The sequence below is a fragment of the Cloeon dipterum genome, chromosome 1, assembly GCF_949628265.1.
Source record: "Cloeon dipterum chromosome 1, ieCloDipt1.1, whole genome shotgun sequence".
Classification (NCBI taxonomy): domain Eukaryota; kingdom Metazoa; phylum Arthropoda; class Insecta; order Ephemeroptera; family Baetidae; genus Cloeon; species Cloeon dipterum.
The window spans coordinates 20,928,612-20,949,295 of NC_088786.1; the positions used below are offsets into that span (position 1 = coordinate 20,928,612).

The 20,684-nt window shown below is 39.4% G+C and overlaps 4 protein-coding genes across 4 annotated transcripts; 2 read left to right on the plus strand and 2 right to left on the minus strand.

The window, feature by feature from the left end:
* Positions 1–621: 621 nt before the first annotated feature.
* Positions 622–4,632, plus strand: LOC135934732 (E3 ubiquitin-protein ligase TRIM23-like). The gene is made up of 10 exons (XM_065476685.1): positions 622–836; positions 897–1,059; positions 1,111–1,256; positions 1,647–1,916; positions 1,970–2,078; positions 2,133–2,326; positions 2,469–2,648; positions 2,896–3,138; positions 3,195–3,320; positions 3,678–4,632. The coding sequence occupies exons 1-10, from the start codon at positions 819–821 to the stop codon at positions 3,846–3,848; spliced, it is 1,620 nt and encodes a 539-aa protein (XP_065332757.1). The 5' UTR covers positions 622–818; the 3' UTR covers positions 3,849–4,632.
* Positions 4,633–5,205: 573 nt separating this feature from the next.
* LOC135934722 (peroxidase-like) lies at positions 5,206–10,405 on the minus strand. The gene is made up of 12 exons (XM_065476673.1): positions 10,133–10,405; positions 9,618–9,745; positions 9,402–9,556; positions 9,119–9,350; positions 8,729–8,937; positions 8,428–8,598; positions 8,216–8,371; positions 7,332–7,751; positions 6,629–6,765; positions 6,407–6,574; positions 5,779–6,154; positions 5,206–5,719 (listed from the first exon to the last, which is right to left on the minus strand). The coding sequence occupies exons 2-12, from the start codon at positions 9,737–9,739 to the stop codon at positions 5,550–5,552; spliced, it is 2,316 nt and encodes a 771-aa protein (XP_065332745.1). The 5' UTR covers positions 9,740–9,745; positions 10,133–10,405; the 3' UTR covers positions 5,206–5,549.
* A 910-nt stretch (positions 10,406–11,315) lies between these two features.
* LOC135934747 (uncharacterized) lies at positions 11,316–17,535 on the plus strand. Its single transcript, XM_065476710.1, has 25 exons — positions 11,316–11,441; positions 11,539–11,630; positions 11,761–11,825; positions 11,884–12,053; positions 12,110–12,270; positions 12,439–12,601; positions 12,654–12,831; positions 12,921–13,138; positions 13,196–13,298; positions 13,351–13,607; positions 13,663–13,857; positions 13,915–14,169; positions 14,221–14,316; positions 14,368–14,563; positions 14,844–15,048; positions 15,110–15,293; positions 15,353–15,748; positions 15,806–15,964; positions 16,343–16,471; positions 16,527–16,657; positions 16,712–16,802; positions 16,866–17,027; positions 17,085–17,181; positions 17,232–17,342; positions 17,399–17,535. Exons 2-25 carry the CDS (start codon positions 11,608–11,610, stop codon positions 17,482–17,484), a joined length of 3,831 nt encoding a protein of 1,276 aa, XP_065332782.1. The 5' UTR covers positions 11,316–11,441; positions 11,539–11,607; the 3' UTR covers positions 17,485–17,535.
* LOC135934739 (beta-1,4-glucuronyltransferase 1-like) lies at positions 17,526–20,113 on the minus strand. The gene is made up of 5 exons (XM_065476698.1): positions 19,986–20,113; positions 18,971–19,219; positions 18,741–18,917; positions 17,910–18,542; positions 17,526–17,851 (listed from the first exon to the last, which is right to left on the minus strand). Exons 1-5 carry the CDS (start codon positions 20,079–20,081, stop codon positions 17,567–17,569), a joined length of 1,440 nt encoding a protein of 479 aa, XP_065332770.1. The 5' UTR covers positions 20,082–20,113; the 3' UTR covers positions 17,526–17,566.
* Between the last annotated feature and the right edge of the window lie 571 nt (positions 20,114–20,684).

Genomic DNA, 20,684 nt, shown 5'->3' on the forward strand with positions numbered 1-20,684 from the left:
ACGCATCAACTACTGGCATTAAATGTGGAATCATATTTTTTACACTCTTTTTTTTAATAAATACAAATCAACTTTCAAAATTAGGATTTTATTATTTGACGCCCCAATCATGCAAGAAAATATAAAATTGTCAACCTACAACTAACAAAGAAAATTTTTCTTTGGAGAAAATAATTTCACTTAAGATAGGTTTTGCATTCTTGAGATGTAAATTAATAACAAGACTTCCCCCTCGTTGATAAGTTGATATCAGAGTTTTTTAATTAAACCAAAAGAAACTCTTCACAAAATTAGGTTTGAAACATATATTTTTGTTTTAAATTTTAAAAATAATTCAAAACATTCTATTTATTTCATTTAAAGAATTCATCTGGCATTATTTTTCCCAAGCCGACTTCATGAGTTATGTTGCTATAAATAAACATTTCGTCTATTCGAAAACTGTATTATTTCCCTCAATTCGCTCAATTCTGTGGTTGCGATTGTTTGGGGAATTTAAAACGCCTACTGTTATTATTATAGTGCATAATAAATAGTGTATTAAACGCCGCTTTGGCGCGCTTATTCAAGATGGGCATTCAAATGATATTGCTCCTGATATCCGCAGAACCGCGCCCACTTCCTATTCCCATTATACCTTGAACCTGAATGCAAATCAATCTTTACTCTCTGTCTAATACATTCTATCGAATTAATTTCTTCCAGGCCGTAAAGTGGATGGTTGATAGCATGCAACTTGACTGCTATTAGTGAGTTCGAGACTACATTACGCAATTAATTGCGTATAAAAGTGCGAGAAGAAAAGGCGAAAGGCGAAAATGAGCACCAAACCGAACGTGAGGGTCAAAATTACGAAAGAGAGATGAAGAATTTAATTTTGTTAAAATTGAACTTAGGTTTTGGAATGTCGAGTGTGCGAGGACGTGTTCGGTCCGAGCGGCGAGAGGGTGCCCCGACTGCTGCACTGCGGACACACCGTGTGCCATTCGTGCCTTTTGCGCCTTCCTCTGCAGCACGGCTCTGTCCTCTGTCCCTTCGACCGGCAGCCTACTCCCACTGGTAACATACTAAATTTCTCCTAGCCATATTTTAATCATCGGCTTTTACTAGGAGACAGTGGAGTTTGGGGGCTGAAAAAGAATTTTGCACTCCTGGAGCTGCTGGAGCGACTTCAGGTTGAGCGCCTTCCTTCCACATCGACAGCCACGGCTACGGGTCTTTCAAGGCTCTTGGACGGTGCTCTTCCAGATAGACAGGTCACCAATATGGAGCATATATTGGCATTAAACTAATTTTGAAGTTGTGGATGCTAAATCATCATAAGACCTAGCGGATTCAGAAAATTGCAAGCAGTCTAAAACACTTGACATTAAATTTATTTATTACATAGAACTCACAACTAAAAAATGATTTGTTCAGTCAGTATCAGTAAATTAAAAAATGTTAGATTTTTTAATATCTTTTAATTTTTCAAGCCGGTAGAAAGTGTCAACTTTCACAATTCACAAAAAATGAAATAGCTCGCTTTACGCTGAGGAAGCTGCATTATATTAAAACTGGAAACAATTAAAACAATGATTTTTGTGCTAAATATTTTTGGTGCTATTGTGAAATACATGTTTTTCAATGAAAAATCTTTAGTTTAGATGTGTGACGAAGATGAATCGCACGAGGCAGTTGTCTACTGCGTGGTTTGCGGCTCTCACCTTTGCGAGGAGTGCTCTGAACGCACCCACGCGACTAGGACACTTGGCAGACACCGGAGGGTGCCACTGTCTGAGAAACCAAGGGAGCGTGCAAAGTGCGACTTCCACCCCTCGCACGTGGCAGAATTCGCTTGTCTGGAGCCAGCTTGCCAGCAAAATCCACTCATGTGCTTCGTCTGCAAAGATTATGGCCGGCACAAAGGACACCAGGTTTGATTTTTCCTTTTTTATTCAAACTAGGTTTTGAATTTTAAAAATTTCAGCACGGACTTGTGGAGGTGGAAGCAGAAGGTTTGCGACAGAGTGTTTTGGGGGCCGTCTCAAACATGAGGCAGTTCATGGATGCTTTGGGAGAATCTGTCCACAAAATAGGTATGAAGTCAGATGGCTTTTTATGGGAAGAAAATAAATTTTTTGCTGCTGTAGAGGGCTCATTGCAAAGGATGGAAGGAGGAACGATAGAAGATGCCCGCAACCGAGTTCGAGCGCACTTCCAGCAGCTGAGGGAGAGCCTCGAGCAGCAGGAGAATGCCGCTTGCACTGCCCTTGAGGCGCATACAAGAGAGAGGCTTTGTGCCCTCAAGCAGCTGCAAGAGGATCTCACTGTTACCATGTCTCATGTAAGTTGTTTGTGCTCTCTCTTTGATTTTTCTTGTTAAATGAAGTGAAATTTTCAACTTTTCAAAAATAATTTTTGATATTTTAAGAACTAAAAAATGTATTATATAAAATTAATCAATGAATCGCAAAATCCAATTTTAGGTGGCAGCAGTTTGTGTTCAGTGCAGTCAGTTGTGCGCCCAAGACGACTCACGGCTGCTACTGGCAGGCCAAGAACTGAAAGAAGCACTCACAGCTGTTGAACAGCAGCAACAGCAATTTGCAGATCTTCCTCTGGAGCAGAGACATCCTGATTCTGCTGTTCCAGTCACCTTTACAAAGGTCTCTATTTAATTTAATGATATCTTAGAATCCATTTAAAAAGGGTTCACATGTTTTTTTTAAACAGCAAGAAAAGTCTGATTTTTCCAGATGATGGAATTAAATTTTAACTAATATTTACTCATTTTTTGCTTAGCAAAAAAGCGAGTTTTGTGTCAAGAGTTTTTTAAATTATATAATTAATTGATTTGGAGTTGTTTCAAATATAATTGTTAACCTCTCTTTTACCAAACCATGTTTCGCACAGGACAACAGAGTGCACATGGGGCCGCGAATGGAGATGCGCGTGGTCACCCTTGGACTAGACGGGGCGGGAAAGACGTCCATCCTGTTCAAACTGAAACAGGACGAGTTTGTCACAGCCACTCCCACCATCGGTTTCAACGTTGAGAGCCTTGAGCTGCGAAGTGACCTTCAGCTGACCGTCTGGGACGTGGGCGGCCAGCCCAAGTTGCGACCCCTTTGGAAACACTATTACCTCAATACTCAGGTACAGAAATTGTGAATCATCAAAGGTGCACGTTAATGAGGTGTCAAAAAACCTAGGCTGTGGTCTTTGTGGTGGACTGTGCTTGCCGAGATAGACTGCCCGAGGCTCAGAGCGAGCTGGCCAGATTGCTGGCTGAGAAGGAACTTAAGGACGCTGCTTTGCTCATTTTGGCCAACAAACAGGTACATTTTTCAACCCTTAGTTTTTTTCTTCGAAACAATATTATAAATATTTTTTTTGAAGATTTCAATTTGTTGAGAATAAACAAGTCGTTAGCTTATCCCATGCGCAAATTATATGGGATATCTGGAGATCAGTGCTGAGGAAATCATCCATAACTTATTCATTGAGAAATTACTCATAGTTTCATTAGCCATTATGTAGACAAAAAAATTATTTGACGTTTTTCAAGGTGCTTAACTCAATAAATTAATTTTTCTCCAACGCGAATTTCTACTCTTTGCAAAATTTCCTGAAAATGTTCGAGTGCAGTGATTTTTCTCTTTCATCAATGAAATTAACAAACTTTTACATTTAAGGACCAAGAAGGCAGTATGTCGGCCGAGGAGCTGTGCCAACAAATGGTGTTGCCTAAGTTGTGCTGCGGCCGAAGCTGGCACTGCCAGGCCTGTTCTGCCCAGACGGGCGCTGGACTGACTGAAGGCCTTGAATGGCTTAGCAGACAGCTTACAACAGAAACCTCGCAATGAATTGCGATTAGCAACTTCAGTATGTGATTTATTTTAATTTGAAAATTTTGCAAAACTTTGAACATATAAAATGCTTAAATTTATTTGTTCAACACAGTAGTCAACAACTATGGTGATGCTGAAAACAAGAATAATTGCACACAATTGTCTACTTTCTTGCCGACACACACGACATTCAATTTAAAATGCTGATGGGAGCTGCAAACCCAACGTGAGCGCCAGTATTTGATACAATGAGCTCCATAAGTCTTTCTGCCATGTCATCTCTTGCATCTGGACTCTGCAATTTTATGATTCAGTATTACTTGATACTCATTTATGTACAAATATAATCATTCTTACTTTCAAATCGCCCCTGATTACTGGTATAGAGTAATTGCTTGCTTTTGAAATGAGGTTTTGGCACTTTGCAGAGCTGTCAGCAGTTCTTGCCTCAATTGGCAAAGCTATTGCAACTCTCTGGGCCTAGATATTAACTAAACATTTAGAATATTATAATTTTTGAATTATATTATACTCACCGATCGATAGTGATTGTCCACCTTGTCAAAATGTTTTTGAAAAAAGTCCTGAGAGAACTCAGCCATCCTGTCTCTGATGTCGTACACAATTACGATGAAATCAAAACTTGCGTCGATTTTTTCTCTTATAAGTGTTGACAGATCGAGTGCGAAGTGAATTGCCAAATGAGTGCTGAATTTCTGGCTAATTTCCTGCATCGCTTCACTCAACTCTATGCAGAGTGGCCGTTTACCAACCAGCTAAAATAAATTAAATTAAAATTAATCCGCTCTGACTTTGATTAATAAAAAAATCACGAAAGTAAACAAACCATAACATGAAGCCGGAAATCAATATAATTACTTCTTGCGAAGCTGCAGGCCATTTTTCTTCTACTTAAAACTTGTAACCCTTCTTCAGATGATGGTCCAAGCTTTTTCAGTCCATGACTAAAATTTTAAAACCTTAATCCCAAAATACTGGATCAAACACAATAAGAAACAAAGAACAACATCAATTTTGGTGAGCGCGCGCGTATTTTGCCAGTAAAGTGGGCGTGGCTAGGCTGTGCTGTCTGGTAGGCTTTTAAAAAGGCGCTAAAATAAGAAAGGCACTACTATGCTTCACGTTATCGTATATTAAAAATAATGCTTTTGCTTTCTTGCTTTCCTATTTCTAGCCTACCTGATATGTTAAGCATTATTAGCCGTTTAGCAGGTGTAGCGAGTTTTTGCAGGATTTCTCCGATTTCTCGACATGCATTCTGGACTGCAGATTTTTTTTGGTAAATTTTGTGCGAAAATGAAAAATATCGGAACTTACCATTCAAGTTTTGTGTGGAGAAACACATCATGTTGACATGTTTGGGATAAAGCTTTTTTATATTTTTACAAAGCACAATAAATACACACAAAATCACAGATTGGTTAGTAAACAAGGCAATAATAATATAATAATTATTAGACAATGCCGCTATAAAGATTAAAAAATTATTAGAATCATTTAATTTAAATGAGAGCTATATAGAAGTCAAACCCAATACGGTACAAAAATACATTGCAAAAAATACACTGAAAATGCGTGCACTAAATTGGATTTTTGATCTGAAATACATATTTCCACCAAATTTTGCATATATATAATTATATTGTATTAATTTATATCATTTCTTTAATAACTGTGTCATTGAAAAAGCAAGTTTTATTTCACGTCGATCCAGAGATTTAAATTCAACTTTGGGAAATTTGAGCACAAAGTGAGGGCGTTCTCATCCGTCAACGACTCCATGGCTCGTGGTTGCATCTCAGTAGTCTCGCTATTTTCGCAAAACAGCGACGACAGTGACGTTTTTCTAATTTCTTCTAATTGAGCTAAAACCAAAACGACTTGATTTGTGAAAGGTGAAACTTTGCCCTATAAAATTACACACCTTGCGTAAAGGCTTGAGGCGCTTCAGGCGTTTCGTACCAAAACCGGTCGGCCCTCTTTAGTCGCAGGAACTGTTCAGCGATAACGCACGTGCCAGTCGGCCCCAAAATCCCGCTGCTATTCAACGGTTTTTCGGAGACCAAGCCCGTGAATGGGTCAATGTCGTCCACAGAATCGTAAATTAATTTTAGTCTCTCCACCGTTTCTGCATCCATTGTGCTCAAAAGGTCGTCGAACGTTTTTGGACGGGCGCCCCCGCACAGTTCTCTCCAAAGTGGATAGCCAGGCAAGCCGTGGTCTCTGCCTCTTTGAATGTTCAAGGTGACGAGGTCGAGGCCGCAAGGACTAGATTTCGTTTTAAACAAATTTCCTTGCAACTGGAAAATTAAAATAATAATTTTTTTATAACAACTCTTATGATTAGAAAAATGTTAAAATGTTAAGTTAAATTTTGTTAAAAAGAGTTTAAAAATAGACAAGTGCAAAACAAGAGTAAAAAAGTCAATAAATTAAATCACACGTGTTTTGTTTAGCTAGAGCTTTAAACAAATAAAAATTTAAAGAATATATAGCATGAAAAACTAAAAGTTTCCTTATGTCTGTCGGCAGTATTTTTTATGCGTGGTTACCTCGGACGTAACAGCACTGCCAGGTCCTTTAACTTCTGATTCTGAGATGCCGCGCAACGAATCCTCTACAAATTCATTTTGGTACATGCCGAAAGGATTAAACAGCGTTTCGTGCAGTTTGAGCGTCCTGTTGACGACACCAATACGATCAATCAGTGCCAACTGACCCTGTAATAAAATTTAATGAAATTTTTGTAAATATTTTCTACGCTCAAAACTCACCTGAAGCAACGTGTGGCCGAACCGGAACGCGCACGAGGCAAACTCATTTGTGATTTGCGGATCGACAGACGCGTCGTAGGCCTCAAAAAAGCCACTCGCCTTTGGAAGCACATCCAATTTCTCTGCTAACTCATAGCCTGGGACAAAAATATAACTTTAGGGCTGCGAAATTAAGTTGGCATTTTTTGTGGCAAAACAGTCTACTATTTTAAAACTGATTTTCAAAGCAAAATAGTTTGGTTTCCAATTGGTTAAAAACACAAGTTTTGTTACCAATTCAGAAGTATTTTACTTAATTAAAATAGCAAATTTTATTTAAAAAAAAACATGATGCCGATGCCAGTTCGAATATTTAATTTTCTTTCTCCTCATAAAGAATAAAAATTGTCTAATATAGGTCAAAATAAACCGACTTTCTTACTCTCGAAAACATTTATTTACCAAACTTGAGAAGAGAGCAATACATATTTTGGGCTTTAAATTCCCACATGCTGGGATTTGAAATTTTATAAACAAAATCTCTTACGTCCTTAATTTCGGATTTTGAGCCGATTTAGGGCCACGTATTATGATTTTTAGAATGGTTCTAATTTCTGATTCGTACTTTTTTGATGGTCCCGTAAGAAGTGGAAGCTCAGTATGAGAAAAGAAGATTTTTAGAATTCACAGCTCTAAATATTACTTAATTTACTCAATCATTTACCCAGTACAACGGGAAGAAATTCATTGTAGTGAATGTGCTGCAACTGGGCAATGACAATTTTCCTCGCCTCTTGGTACAGCACCTCGTCCATCCACTGCGGATTCAGCTTCTTCAGCGCTGTCGCCAGCCTGTTGTGCTGCCTGGAGAAAATGAGGTGCAGCGTCGTCAGCGGCAGGTTCTCGTTGGAGCGCGTGTCACCGGTCTTGAAGCAAAAGCGTCCCTTTGCCACCTGTTCGGCCCGATTGCAGCCGTCGTTGGAGGTGCGGTCGATGGGCAGCAGCTCGATGCCGCTCGAGGTCCACGAGCGGTGCAGGAGGCCGCCAGAAAAGGCCCTCACCTGTGACTCTAATTCTTTGTTGGCGCCGTAAATCGTCGATCCGTCGATGAACGGCGTCACTTGGTTCAGGTTTTCTCTCGGTCCTGCAATGCAAAATGTAACCCTAGCAGTGTATTTTTCTTAAGTCTCCATTCGAGATTAAATTACGCAATCACTTCTTTGGGAGGTATCAATTTGTCTAATTAAAAAATTTGCAAAAGCAAAGGTGCTTTACAAAACATTTTCTGAAATCTAAGGGTTGATTTGCTGTCTTTCAATTACCCTAAAATCTAGGTAAGTGGTTAAAAGCTGGAAATATATGCTGAATATTGCTGAATATATTTCTAGTCAACAACACCAACATAGTTATGTGAAAATCAAGACAGTGATGCGACTGAAAAGATATTTAGGCCAATTAAAACATTGCAAGTGGCCTCCCTTTTTAAAACCTGGCAATATTTATTTTTTGAATCATTTAAAAAAATGAATATCTCAGTGCTACTTAAAATTGTATCGGCTTGGTTCTCGTGCGATTTTTCTTTTCGTTCTAAAATACAGTTTTTATTACCAAGGGTGCAAACTGGTGCTGGCGCGGATCGAACAAAATCGGTACAGGTCAAGTTGTATTTGCCGTAGAGAGGATCGTCAGGCGGAATGATCACTGGATAGCACTCGGGGTGTTGCCACTCGGTGTTGCAACAAGTGATAGCTTGACCGTCCGCACCTAGTATTTACGAATCATGATTTTTTTGTGACAGTTATCTAAGCAAAATTCCTCACGTTTGCTAAGTGCCGTGGCCGTGATGTCGTGATCAATAAATTGTCCCCAAGCAGCGAGATTTGCCGTGAATTTCGGATTTGTTTGGTTTGAAGGGCGATGGATGGTGAAACTGACCTTTCGGGGCAACGGCAGGGGGTTAGGATCAAGCCACTTTCTTGGAGTCGAAATCCCTGTGAATTTTAATAAATATTTGTTTTAATTTTTTCCCCTAAATAATAAACTCTCTCCCTTATTGCGTTTTGACAATGCAAACGGGGCTGTAAATACAAATAAATACAATTTAGAAACGATCTAGCCTACCATCTCCATATGAAGGCATCAGAAGTCGTTTAAACGGACGCATTGCAACTCCAAATCCTGGGTGTACTATATTGTTGCAGGAGCCATCGATTGTCCTGTAAGGCGAGGCTGTGTCGCACTTGATCGGCTCCGTGCACCACTCCGCAGACCAGTTTGAAGGAGCCAGACGAAGGCCTCGGACAATGCAGTCTCCAGATTTCAGTTTCCCTCTTCAATTTTTCATTCGTGTCATTTTATTTATATTGAAAATAATACAGTCTCACAGTCTCACACTAACTGGCAGAGAGCCATAATTAAATTTATAGTTAGTAAATTTGTGCGTGGTAAACCTTAAAATTTCAACAACCAATTTAAAAGTTCTTATATATTTTTAAATAAGACAGTGCTTACGCGTAAACATATTTTGAAGTTGAGAGCATCCTGTGGGCGCTTTCCATGGCGCGGACTGATTGTTTTGACGAGTAAATCGCTCGCTGATGCAGGAAACTAGGATGTGAGGGTGGCAGCGGAACTGCAGGGTGATTCCTCTCTGCCAGTAACCTTTCTTGCCAATCTCTTTCGGCATTTGCCAAAGCTTCGTTTACCTCCGATATGCTTGGATCGACTGCGAAAACCTTACAGGCTAAAAAATACTATTTTATGCGGTTTATTATTAAAAATAATTTATTATCACCTGAGCTAAATGAGTTGCTTTGTATTGCCATTAATGTGATTCCCAACTGAGAGCTTGAATCATTGGTTTTGTTATTCGCTTCAATATCCGAAGAAAAAGGCAAGGATGAGGAAATGTAAAGAACCACCACCGATCCGAAAACGACTACCAGAAATCTGTTAATGAGAGACAAGATTAGATTGAATAATTTTATTTATTAGCTCCTTTAATACTCACGCAAAAAATAATAGTGTAATAATCAAACTCGCAGCATCGGTTTTTCTCCTTAGTGAACATCGTCTCTCATAAGTGCTGTTGAACTTGCAAAAATATAAAGGCGTGGATTCACTGATATTCATTTTGTTCTGCGAAAATATAGATTTTGAATGAATTCGATAGTGGAATAGAGAGCGTCATAGGATTGTGGGTCACATATGTAGGCGCTGTAAATTTAGCAGGCCCTGCGGTTTGACCAAAAGAGTTGCTTTGAGCCACAAAATATTGAACCGACACACGCTAATCATCGTGTCATGTGGTGTTTGCAAGTGTCTCCATCATAATATCAGTTTCATTTTAGGTGGTTTGTTTAAAAAAAAAACTAGCTTTACTTAAATAATCTAAACCATTGGCCTGTTAGTAATGAAGAAATATTTATTCATCGCGGAAAAATAAAATGGATTATTTAAAATATAGAAAAATTTCCAATGCATTTTGTAGGAGTTTCATCAATAATTGCTAAAATTCATACTAACCTATAATATTTAGATGAAATTTATTGCTAAAGCACATCAGCAAACCAGTTGGTTCGACGCCCAGGCTAGAAGTATTTTACATCACGAGCCGCAGGCGCAGGTCTAGCTGTTGTTTTCACTCTGCACAGCTGAACGGAGCCAAAGGTCTTTCTAAACAGATTCAAAAGTAAGAGTTGAAACTGCAGTTGGGTACGCAGCCAGCCCAAGGATGAAAACCCACGCAGTAATGCAATGCGGTAAACTGCCAGCAGCTTCGATCGCCGCCGCTCATCACGTGAGGAGAGGACGTGCCCAGGAGACTGAAACGAGTTTAGATCGAAGTACTGACCAAAAAAAGAAGGAGTCGGTTTCTTGCGCAAATAGCTGGCTGTCAATTTGCATAATGACTTATTTTTATTGTGGTAGAGCAATAAAATGAATTGAAAGGAATTGTAAATGTGCACTTTTTACTGTCTGTATATTTTATCATACAAAACACACACAAATAAGTATGCAAATTACAAACTTACAATGTTTTGCTGGATTATATGGTTCTAATTTCATTAATAATTCCAGGAAAAAGAAATTTTGCTAATTTTTCACATTTTAAATGCGAGGAGAAGACAGTAGCGGCTGGAGACAAGCATTCAAATTTATTTCGATAAGAAAAATAATAAAAAATATAAAAGAGAAAATTCCCACACAGGGCACGAATTTGAAATCAGGATGGGTGGCTATGAGTTAAAAATATCGCACTTTCTCATGTATGGGCCGAAACAGTATGTTGTTCCGCATACACGAGAACGTGCAATATTATTTTTCTCTTCAAGATTTACTCACAGCCTTGCTACGAACCTGGTTTCAAATCCACGTATTGGGAACAGCGATTTGTAGTTTGTCTCTTTAAATCGATAGAGACATTTCTACATTTATCAAGATTTTTTTAGCAGCTAACAAAAAATCGCATAGAGAGGCAACAAGCAAGACTTATCCATTAAGGCAGACGCAATAAATAACTACATCGTTTTCACTTGGTTAAATATTTTTGTGGTTACTGAATTATTGACTGTGGTTTTATTTGAAAAACTAAAAATAAACATTAAGTGGTTCATTATTAATAGCTCCCTCCTCGCTTGCATTTAATAATGAAAAAAGCAAGAAGTTTAAACCAGTTATTCTACCTGGCGTTTTCCCAAGAAGTGGATGCACCTCACATGATCACTTTCCACGACTCACTTAGCTTTGAACCGTCCGTGCTGACAAGGTAACTCAATATTTTGTAAGATCATACTGTCACAGTGAGGATTCTGTTTGAAGAGAAAGGACCTTTGTAAGTTTTAACGACATATATAGTGTTAATGAATAGCGATATTAGAGGAATTTAAGGAGGGAGAGATGTGTAAAATTTTTTGGTGTGTCCATAAAAGCGCAGATATGAGAGCTAGAAAGTAAAACCGCTACTCCTCAGAAGCGCAGCAACATCGTCTAGCGTCAACATGTGGAGTGCTATTTTTGGAAGGTATTTGGCAATTACTCATTTTCTTTGAAAATTTTAGAGTGCAATTGGGTAAAAAAATTTCAAAAAATGAACAGAATTTTATTTTTATGTAGAGCATATTTAAAAACATATATTTTATTAATCCTTTCAGCAGTGAGCCAGTATTTGAAGCGGCAGGCGAAGTTTCATTTAGCATTAATGGCTCGCCTTTCACAGGTACTTCTGTCATTATAAATAAAAATAAATAATAATTCAAACATTTTTGTCTTTTAAGCGGACGAGAAAATTGCATCAGACATGACATTAAACTCTTTTATACGAGATTTGGCGAATCTGAAAGGAACCAAGTTCATGTGCTACGAAGGCGGCTGTGGAGCTTGTGTCGTTTCTGCTACTGTCGTCCACCCGGTCACTAAAATGAGGCAGACGCTCGCCGTCAATTCGGTTGAGTAGCAAAATTTTTAAAATATTTCGGCTAGGAAAATTGGTTAATTTTCTAGTGTCTAACACCTATTTTCGCTTGTCATGGATGGGATATAACGACGGTGGAAGGCGTCGGCGACCGCCGCAAAGGCTATCACGCAGTTCAAACGCAGCTGGCTAAGTTCAACGGCACCCAATGCGGCTATTGCTCGCCTGGAATGGTCATGAGTATGTACAGGCAAGTGATTAAAAAATTACTAAATGTTTCGCAATAAAAGTCAGATATAATAAAGAGGAAAAGAGTGGTAAATTTTGGAGTTAAGCCATGAAGGTGGTGAACTAAAAAATTCAATACAAGACTATCAAAATTACAAAATTATAGGTTTAAAAATCTGTTGAAAAATAGTTTGCTGGAGCGTGGGAAGGCACCATCTAAAACCGAAGTTGAGGACTCTTTTGGTAGCAACCTTTGCCGCTGTACTGGATACAGGCCGATTTTGGACGCTTTCAAATCGCTAGCTTCAGATTCATCTCTTCAGGGCAAGACGAACATCTGCGTGGACATTGAAGTAAAATTTTCTTAGTACTATTTTTCATTTTCCCGAGACTTCCGGCTCGCAGGACATGGACAAAATGTGCCCTAACAAAAACGAATTTTGCTCGAAACTGTGCGGCTCTGTGGTCATCCAGTCTGGGTCTGCCGTGTGGCGCAAAGTTGCCACTTTAGATGAGTTGGTTGCTGTTTTGGCCAAGGTTGGAGATGCACCGTACAAGTTGGTGGCAGGAAACACCGCCGAAGGTGCGTACCCCATTGAATCAAATTGCTAACTGCGCCGCCTCACATTGGTGTCGAGCGGGTTGCGTCAAAAATCGGTTTCCTCTGCGCAGGGATCTACCGCAGCGAGGGAATCCAGACTTACATCGACGTGAAAAGCGTTCCTCAACTGCGAAACATTGAAGTCAAGCCTGACGTGATTACCTTGGGAGGCAACGTTACCCTGACTGAAGCGATGGATTTTTTTAACGAAGTCAACACTGCCGGCTTCGATTACTTGGTTCACCTTGGCGACCACTTCGATTTGGTTGCCCACGTGCCAGTTAGAAATGTTAGGAGTTTAATTTTTTGATTTAAAATAAAAGTGATTAGCAATGCAATATTGCAGGTAGGGACACTTGCTGGGAATTTGTCCATCAAACATGCACACCCAGATTTTCCTTCTGACGTTTTTATGACGCTAGATGCTGTCGGGGCTACTTTGAATATAAGTAAAAAACAAAATTATCTCATGATAATTTAATGTAATAGTATCTATTTCAGTGGATATTTCTGGAATAATCCAGAACGTAACAATGGTGGACTTCCTTTTGCTTGGAATGAACAAGAAAATTATTCTCAGTATCCAATTCACTCGGAAAGACAATCCACATCGTTTGCGCCTCTTTAAAATCACCCCAAGGGCCCAAAACGCACACGCATACGTGAATGCAGGCTTCTTTTTCGAGTTTGAAGACGAGGTCTCGTGGAAGGTGGCTAGTGTGCCCAGAATCGTATTCGGCGGAATTAGCCCGACATTTGTAAGTATAACAGTGGACCAAATAAATTAGTAAATCAGAATTTTCAATATCCCAGACGCATGCAAGAGCTGCTGAGTCGCTTTTGGTTGGGAAAGTTCTGCTAGACAACAAAACACTGGCCCAAGCCATCACAGCTCTTGGTCAGGAAATCCTTCCTGATGACGTATTGACCAATCCTACACCGGATTACAGGAGAAAATTAGCACAATCGCTCTTTTACAAATTCGTTCTCCACCTCGATCCAACCAAGGCATAGAACAATGCTATTTTTTGTGTGTCATTAATATTGAAAATCTGTTTAATTTAGGTGAGCAAATTCCTCAGATCAGGAACGGAAAATTTACAGCGGCCCCTCTCTTCCGGAATCCAAGAATTCGATACGGACGCGACTCTCTACCCTTTGAATGAGGCGATACCGAAAATCGAAGCTCTCGCTCAGTGCTCTGGAGAGGCTCAGTACGTAAACGACATTCCCTCATTCCCGGACGAGTTGCACGGAGCATTTGTCCAGACGACAGTGGCCACAGGCACCATTTCCAGCATTGATGCCACTGCAGCATTGGTAAAATTATTTTTTTGATTATCTTTTTTAAATTAATTTTTTGTTATCAAGGCAATTGACGGAGTGGTCGCTTTTTACAAACACACGGATATGCCATACTCCAACACTTTTACGCCAGCTAGTTTTGGCTACCTGGAGCCAGAGGAAGTAAAAATTTTAATTTTACAAATAGTTCTATTCCCTCCAATGGACAAAAAGGTTTTTTGCAGTGGAACAATACTTTATGCTGGTCAGGCAGTTGGAATGATTGTAGCCAAATCTAGAGGGGTGGCCTTGGAAGCTGCAAAAAAGGTCAAAATTGAGTACGCTGTTGGAAGTTCAAACCCAGTGCTGACCGTTGAAGATGTTTTGAATCAAGCTGGCAATAGGATTTATCCTGTTCAAAAGGAAAATGGTGAAGATTATAGATCAATCTTTATTTAGAGTTCTCAGCCAGACGCGTTGCGCAGAGCCAGCCGGCTAATTTTGGGTCACGCGGTGACCGCCAGCCGCCAGTCGAAAAAAAAAATCGGAAAGTGCGCCTGAGAAAAAAATGGTCTCCTGTTCCTTGGGACGTTAGGAACTTTAAAAAATTCAGCCACCACCTAAAATTACGTGGCTGAGACCTCTAATCATTAAGATTTTGTTTTAATTGCGGATATTTAACTATAATTAAATTGGATAAAATATTTCAGAGAAAGACAGCTCTATGCGATTATCTGCTGCAAAAATAATAAAAGGAGACTTCTCACTTCCGAGGCAATATCACATGACGATGGAAACGCAGACGTGTCTCGTGGTGCCAAGAGAAGATGACAACTACGACGTGTTCTGCAGCACCCAGTTCATGGATCTGGCGCAAGCGGTTGTCGCCAAGTGTCTCAATGTCGAGGCCAGCAAGTGCGCGAATCATTAAAAATCATTTTGCTGATATCAATTCACGAATGAAATAAACTTGCAGGATAAATATGTCAGTTCGTCGATTAGGCGGCGGCTACGGCGGAAAAATCACCAGGCCCCCGCAGCTCGCGGCGGCGTGTGCCGTGGCTTCTTGGACGCTTAACAAACCTGTGAGGATGGTGCTTCCGCTATCAGGAAACATGGAAATCGCTGGAAAGAGGTTCGCAGTGCGCGACGAGTATGAGGTTTCTGCTAAAAAAATGGGGATTTTTTTCCAAATTAATTGATTTGGTGCTTTTCACAGGTCGGCGTGGACGAAAAAGGCAAAATTGTATACTTGAAAGCAAAGGTTTTCCAAGACGCAGGCTGCAACCTCAACGACTCTCAACGAACCATGAACACGACAATTGCACACTTTACACACAGCGTCTACGACTCCTCCACCTTTGAAATCGTCGGCCAGCAGATCAAAACAGACACCGCCTCAAACACGTGGTGCCGCGGCCCCGGGTCCACGGAGGCTGTCGCTTTTCTTGAGGAGATCATGGAGAGAATCGCGGGCGAAATGAATTTAGATCCGCTCGAGGTTCGATTAGCCAATATGTACGCAGTTGACAACCCCGTGCCCGCCATGATCGCCGATTTAAAGGAAAAGGCCGACTATGACGCGCGAAAAGCGAAAGTCGAAGAATTCAACTCGGTAAAATTAACGAGAAACAAAAGAGAAAATAGTATGATTGAGTGTTTTATTTATTAGCTGAACCGCTGGAAAAAGAGAGGCGTATCTTTGGTTCCAGTGCAGTATCCTTTTGACTTCTGGGGTGTCCGCCCTGTGGTTGTTTCTGTCTACCAGATCGACGGCTCAGTCGCCATTTCTCATGGCGGAGTGGAAATGGGTCAAGGCTTGAACACAAAGGTGCGTGCACTTAATACTTTCTCTCTTCCTTAATGGCCGTTTTAACCAGTTAACCAGGGTTCGCCCACGTTGCAATGCGCAAAAAACATAAATTTTGGGGATTTCTGCGTTTCTCTCCTCAAAGGTCATATTTTGCACCAGACAGGAATTGTATTTAAGTTAAAAATCCATAAAATTGAGAATTCAATGGTATTCTAGAATTGATTTATTGAGTACTGATTTTGGCCATAAATATATTAAATATTTATTTAAAAAAATGTGTTTCAGAAAAATGCACAAAATTACGAAAACCCCGCATAAAGGATTTTTTGCGATGCAGTGGTTTATTTCCGGGATTATGCAAATTTATGTGAGCCTTGATTCTAACATTATTTGCAGGTTGCTCAAGTTGCGGCACATTTCCTCGGATTGCCGCTTTCAATGATTTCCATCAAGCCGAGCAACAACCTAGTCGCGGCAAATGCCTCCGTCACTGGAGCAAGTCTGGGCAGTGAGAGCCTGAGCTATGTATGCTTACAATTTTATTAAGTTGAACAGGTCGTAAAAAAATTTTGCTGTGCAGGCCACGATGCAGTGCTGCAAGGAAATCTTGAGTAGATTGTCAGTGATTAAAGAAAAAATGCCCGACGCCGAGTGGAAGGCTTTGGTTCGAGAAGCTCACGCACAAGAGATAAGCTTAACTGCGTCTTACACGTAATAAATAAAATTGTTATTTGATAGTTAGTTGAAATTACTGTATTTAAAAAGATTTACCAAGAGAGACAACGTCGGTATTTATTTCATATGGGGCGCAGCAATGGCAGAAATGGAAGTTGACATTTTAACTGGGGAAAAGCAAGTAAAAATAGCAGCTTTTAATTTTGTAAAAATGGATATTATTAAAAATATTGATCATTTGAAGATTCTCCGTGTCGACCTTCTCGAGGACGCTGGGCAGAGCATGAGTCCTATGGTGGACGTGGGACAAATGGAGGGTGCCTTTGTCATGGGCCTCGGCTACTGGCTCTACGAGGAATTGGTCTACGATCACTACACTGGGCGACTTTTAACAAACTCAACTTGGGTAAGTGGAATTAAATTACCAATCAAAATTAAATATTGATTATCATGCTGAATCTAGAATTACAAAATTCCTGGCGCGAAGGATATACCTGCTGATTTTAGAGTTTACTTCAGGAAGAACTCCAAAAATCCAAACGGTGTTTTGAATTCCAAGGGTGAGTGCTCCTGCTGTGCCAATCGCGTGATTTTTACAATATAGTTCTAGCTACTGGAGAGCCGCCGCTGAACATGAGTATTGCGGCGTATTTTGCGATCACACATGCGCTGAACTCTGCGAGAAAAGATGCTGGTGCGCCAGCCGGTTACTTCCAACTTAGTAAGAAAATTAATTTGGCTATATTATACAAATCATTTAAATCACTATTCTTTTAGAACCTCCAGCCACTGCAGAGCACATCTTTATCACAAGTCTCACGGATGAAAAGGATTTCAAACTTTTTGAGGAAGACGAAGAATAATCAAAACCAATTTATTTATTACAGATTTATTACAGGGAAATGGTGAAGTTCTTGATTGAAATAAATTAGATAAAATAGCAAATCAACTCTTATTGTTAGAATAAACAATATTCACCTTTGGTAAATATGTAAATTTTGTAGGCCTTCTTCCAATTTTCGCAAGTACCTCATTATCTATGTTAATTTGATACTTCAAGGCCAATTCACGAATGAAAAAGGTGTAGAACAGTTTTATGTTTAATTGCAACTGCCTTTTTCGCGGTGCACTCTGTGGCAAAGGTTTGTTTTCCAAAATTCCCCACAAATGTGAAAGGAAAATCGAGTCAAGCACGAAAAATCTGTAGCCATCCAGATGCATCTCAAGTGCCTGAGAAGAGTACAAAATTTATTACACAATTGGGAAAAACACTCACAAATGCAGGTACCTGTGTATTTCTCGTCATTCCATAGCCAATGTAGCGTTCGTCAAATTTAGGACTTCCGTGCCTTGTGACATAGACTGGTTCGTAGTAAAAATTGAAATCCACAGGAAGAGCAATGTCAACGTCGGGCAGGAGCGGCAGCTTTTCCCAAACACTCAAATTCGAGCTCAGCTGATTAGGTGCGAAGATCGTTATGTGATAAATCTGGGCTTTCTTCTCTGCAAGGTACTGTAGCAACGCTGCCTTGCTTTCAGGCACTCGTCCCTTCATATTTTCAATTTCGTAAACGGGAAAGACGAAGGCACACTTTTCGCAGTTTCTTGCTTTGTCGGATTTTAAAAACCTGTTCAGTTTCGAATGCATGCTTTCGGAGTTGGGTAGCGTATCCGGAAACACCATGTCCACGTCGGGACACAGCACCCACTCGGTCTTGCAGAACCTCCTGGCCAGGTTCCGCATCGCGTTTTGAGGGTAACGCAGGTTTTCCACTTCTTTCTTATCTTCGTCGCTCACTTCGGCGAGGAGCAAGTTGGTAATTTGCACTCCCGTCACGGAGCAATTAAATTTCCGGCGCAGAAAGTGCAGGTACTTTAGTGTAGGTGGAATTTCCTTTGGAAGCGACAAATGCCAGGAAATCTGGAATATAAAGTAGCCATAACTCAAACCGAATTAATAAACCAAATTAATAGAAATGTCTTAAGAAAGGAAAATTAAAATTTCTCATTCCAGCATTTTGTAGATTTTTCCTGTTACTCAAATTAAACCTAAAATTTTGCTGCCATCTGTCCGTTCTTTATTCCATTAACATTATTTTAAAACTCTTAATATCATTACCTGATCTCGCATGCTAGCGTGGCACATTCTTAAGTGTTTAATATACACGATTGCGATGAAATATTCGTAAGAAGGTGCGAACAGCGCTAGAGAAATCATTCCTTTCCAGTTTTTGATGAATTGAAAGATTTTCTTTATCGCGTCCACGGTGCCGTGCGTAGCCACGCAAGCTGCCTCCTTTAATTTTTAAATGTAAATAATTGTCTTTAAAATCATAATTTAATGCTCACTTTTGAAAGCTCTAGATATTTGTCGGCAAGAAAAACGTTGGCATAGTTTTTGTATTTTCCCCGTTCATCATAATGACCGTCGAGCAAAGAATTCTCGAGAATTGTTTCTAAGTCTTTGTCGCTTACGTTGCTAAAGCTGCCACCATCGAATAATTTTCGAGGCTTTCTCCGCGTAGCAAGCAGCGGCGATGTTGGCTTTTCTATTGAGCGTTTGCCCCGCATGGATTTTTCACGGACTTCCAAAATAGGCTGCAATAAAAAGAGAATATTAGACCGAAATTTGAATGCCATTGAGAAATACTGCACAATCACACAGTAGCGATTTATTATCCTACTGTAACTGTCATAATATATCATATCGCACTGGTGGTGAAGAAAATTTATCACTCAGCAGATAATATATTTGCGTTTTTCGCAAGCTGATAAATCTTAAACTGACACGAAAAGCAATACAACTTTTGAAATAAGATCAAATTCCTCATTGCTAAATTTTGTGTCTTATTGTCCGTTTAACTCTTTTGAATTGCAATCAAATGGTCACAATATTTTGTGATTGATTTGCTCCTTAAGTATTTCGATTTTTAAAATAGTTATTGAAAAACGTTGCTCATTACAAAAAACATTTTTCCTTTCATTTTGTATGCCCGAGTCAAATTTGGTCTTTCAGGATATAAAATTTAGCTTTCGTTGAATATGTTTTTGCAGTGTTGGATGTGACAATTATTGAAGTTTAGTAACTGTGTACAGTCACTTAAGTGACATCAAAACCCGCCGGAAGGAATTAAATTACGATAGCCTGCATGCATTGAGGGTGAATTCAATTTTAAAATTGTCATATAGAAAAACAAAAGACATTTTTAAATGGAATATGATTTTTAGTTTTTCGATTTGCTAATCTCCCAAAATGTAATTTAATTAATTATTTTTATATTCAAATATATATTTAAAAAAATTCTGTATTAAATGCAGCCGCAAAAGAACAAAATTTTAATGAAAATGAACTCAATGGGCTTACCTTACGTTCCACTTCTTTGAAGTTAATAATAGTTGAGTAGAATGTAAGTAAGAGCATGCCGCCCAAAACTAAATATCTTAGAAGCAACCGTGCCATTGCAGCCGCCGCACAAACCAATGCGTCAGGTTTTCGACTCTCCCGACTGTAAAAGTGACCATGCAAACGTGTCTGGGCTGTTTTTTTTTTATCATCACGGCATTATTCGCGAAACAATCTCATGTGCAATGATAAGTCTGCATAAGCAGTCTTTCCTTGTTACTCTCGTTATCCTCACTCTCATAAACCATTTGTGTCACACATGTATAAATGTTCATTGTTTTGTATGAAAGGTGAAACTTTTGGCTTTTATAGTTGCAATGATAAAAATCTTTCCTTTCAGCTTCATCAGGAATAATGTTTTGAAATAATTTTTATTATATAATTGAAAATCGGGCATGGTAATCACAGTAAATTCATTGCTTGGGAAAATTTAATTTCTTTCTTTGCTGGTGTCTGAGACGAATTTTGACTACAGCGAAGAGTAGAGAGAATAAGGAAAAATGTGAGTGATACAGAATACAGCAATGCGCGTTTTAAAAGGTGCATAAAAAGAACCAGAATAGCACGAATGTTGGAAATAATGCTAAACTGGTTAACGATTTTTGACCGAAAAATAATTGCGTAAAATTGACTGGTATTGGTAAAAAATAGTAACAAATT

Bases quoted from the DNA above. Each gene is read 5' to 3' on its own strand.
- LOC135934732 (XM_065476685.1), top strand. The intron at 2,327-2,468 runs GTAAGTTGTTTG...ATCCAATTTTAG, and splicing joins TCACTGTTACCATGTCTCAT to GTGGCAGCAGTTTGTGTTCA. The intron at 3,321-3,677 runs GTACATTTTTCA...TTTACATTTAAG, and splicing joins TCATTTTGGCCAACAAACAG to GACCAAGAAGGCAGTATGTC.
- LOC135934722 (XM_065476673.1), bottom strand. From the start codon at position 9,739: ATGAATATCAGTGAATCCACGCCTTTATATTTTTGCAAGTTCAACAGC. The intron at 6,155-6,406 runs GTAACCACGCAT...TTAATTTTCCAG, and splicing joins GCAGTGCTGTTACGTCCGAG to TTGCAAGGAAATTTGTTTAA. The intron at 5,720-5,778 runs GTGTGTAATTTT...TTTTGGTTTTAG, and splicing joins GCCTCAAGCCTTTACGCAAG to CTCAATTAGAAGAAATTAGA.
- LOC135934747 (XM_065476710.1), top strand. From the start codon at position 11,608: ATGTGGAGTGCTATTTTTGGAAG. The intron at 14,170-14,220 runs GTAAAATTATTT...TTTGTTATCAAG, and splicing joins TTGATGCCACTGCAGCATTG to GCAATTGACGGAGTGGTCGC. The intron at 16,658-16,711 runs GTAATAAATAAA...GTATTTAAAAAG, and splicing joins AGCTTAACTGCGTCTTACAC to ATTTACCAAGAGAGACAACG.
- LOC135934739 (XM_065476698.1), bottom strand. From the start codon at position 20,081: ATGGCACGGTTGCTTCTAAGATATTTAGTTTTGGGCGGCATGCTCTTA. The intron at 18,918-18,970 runs GTGAGCATTAAA...TAAAAATTAAAG, and splicing joins AATATCTAGAGCTTTCAAAA to GAGGCAGCTTGCGTGGCTAC. The intron at 18,543-18,740 runs GTAATGATATTA...TTTATATTCCAG, and splicing joins ACGCTAGCATGCGAGATCAG to ATTTCCTGGCATTTGTCGCT.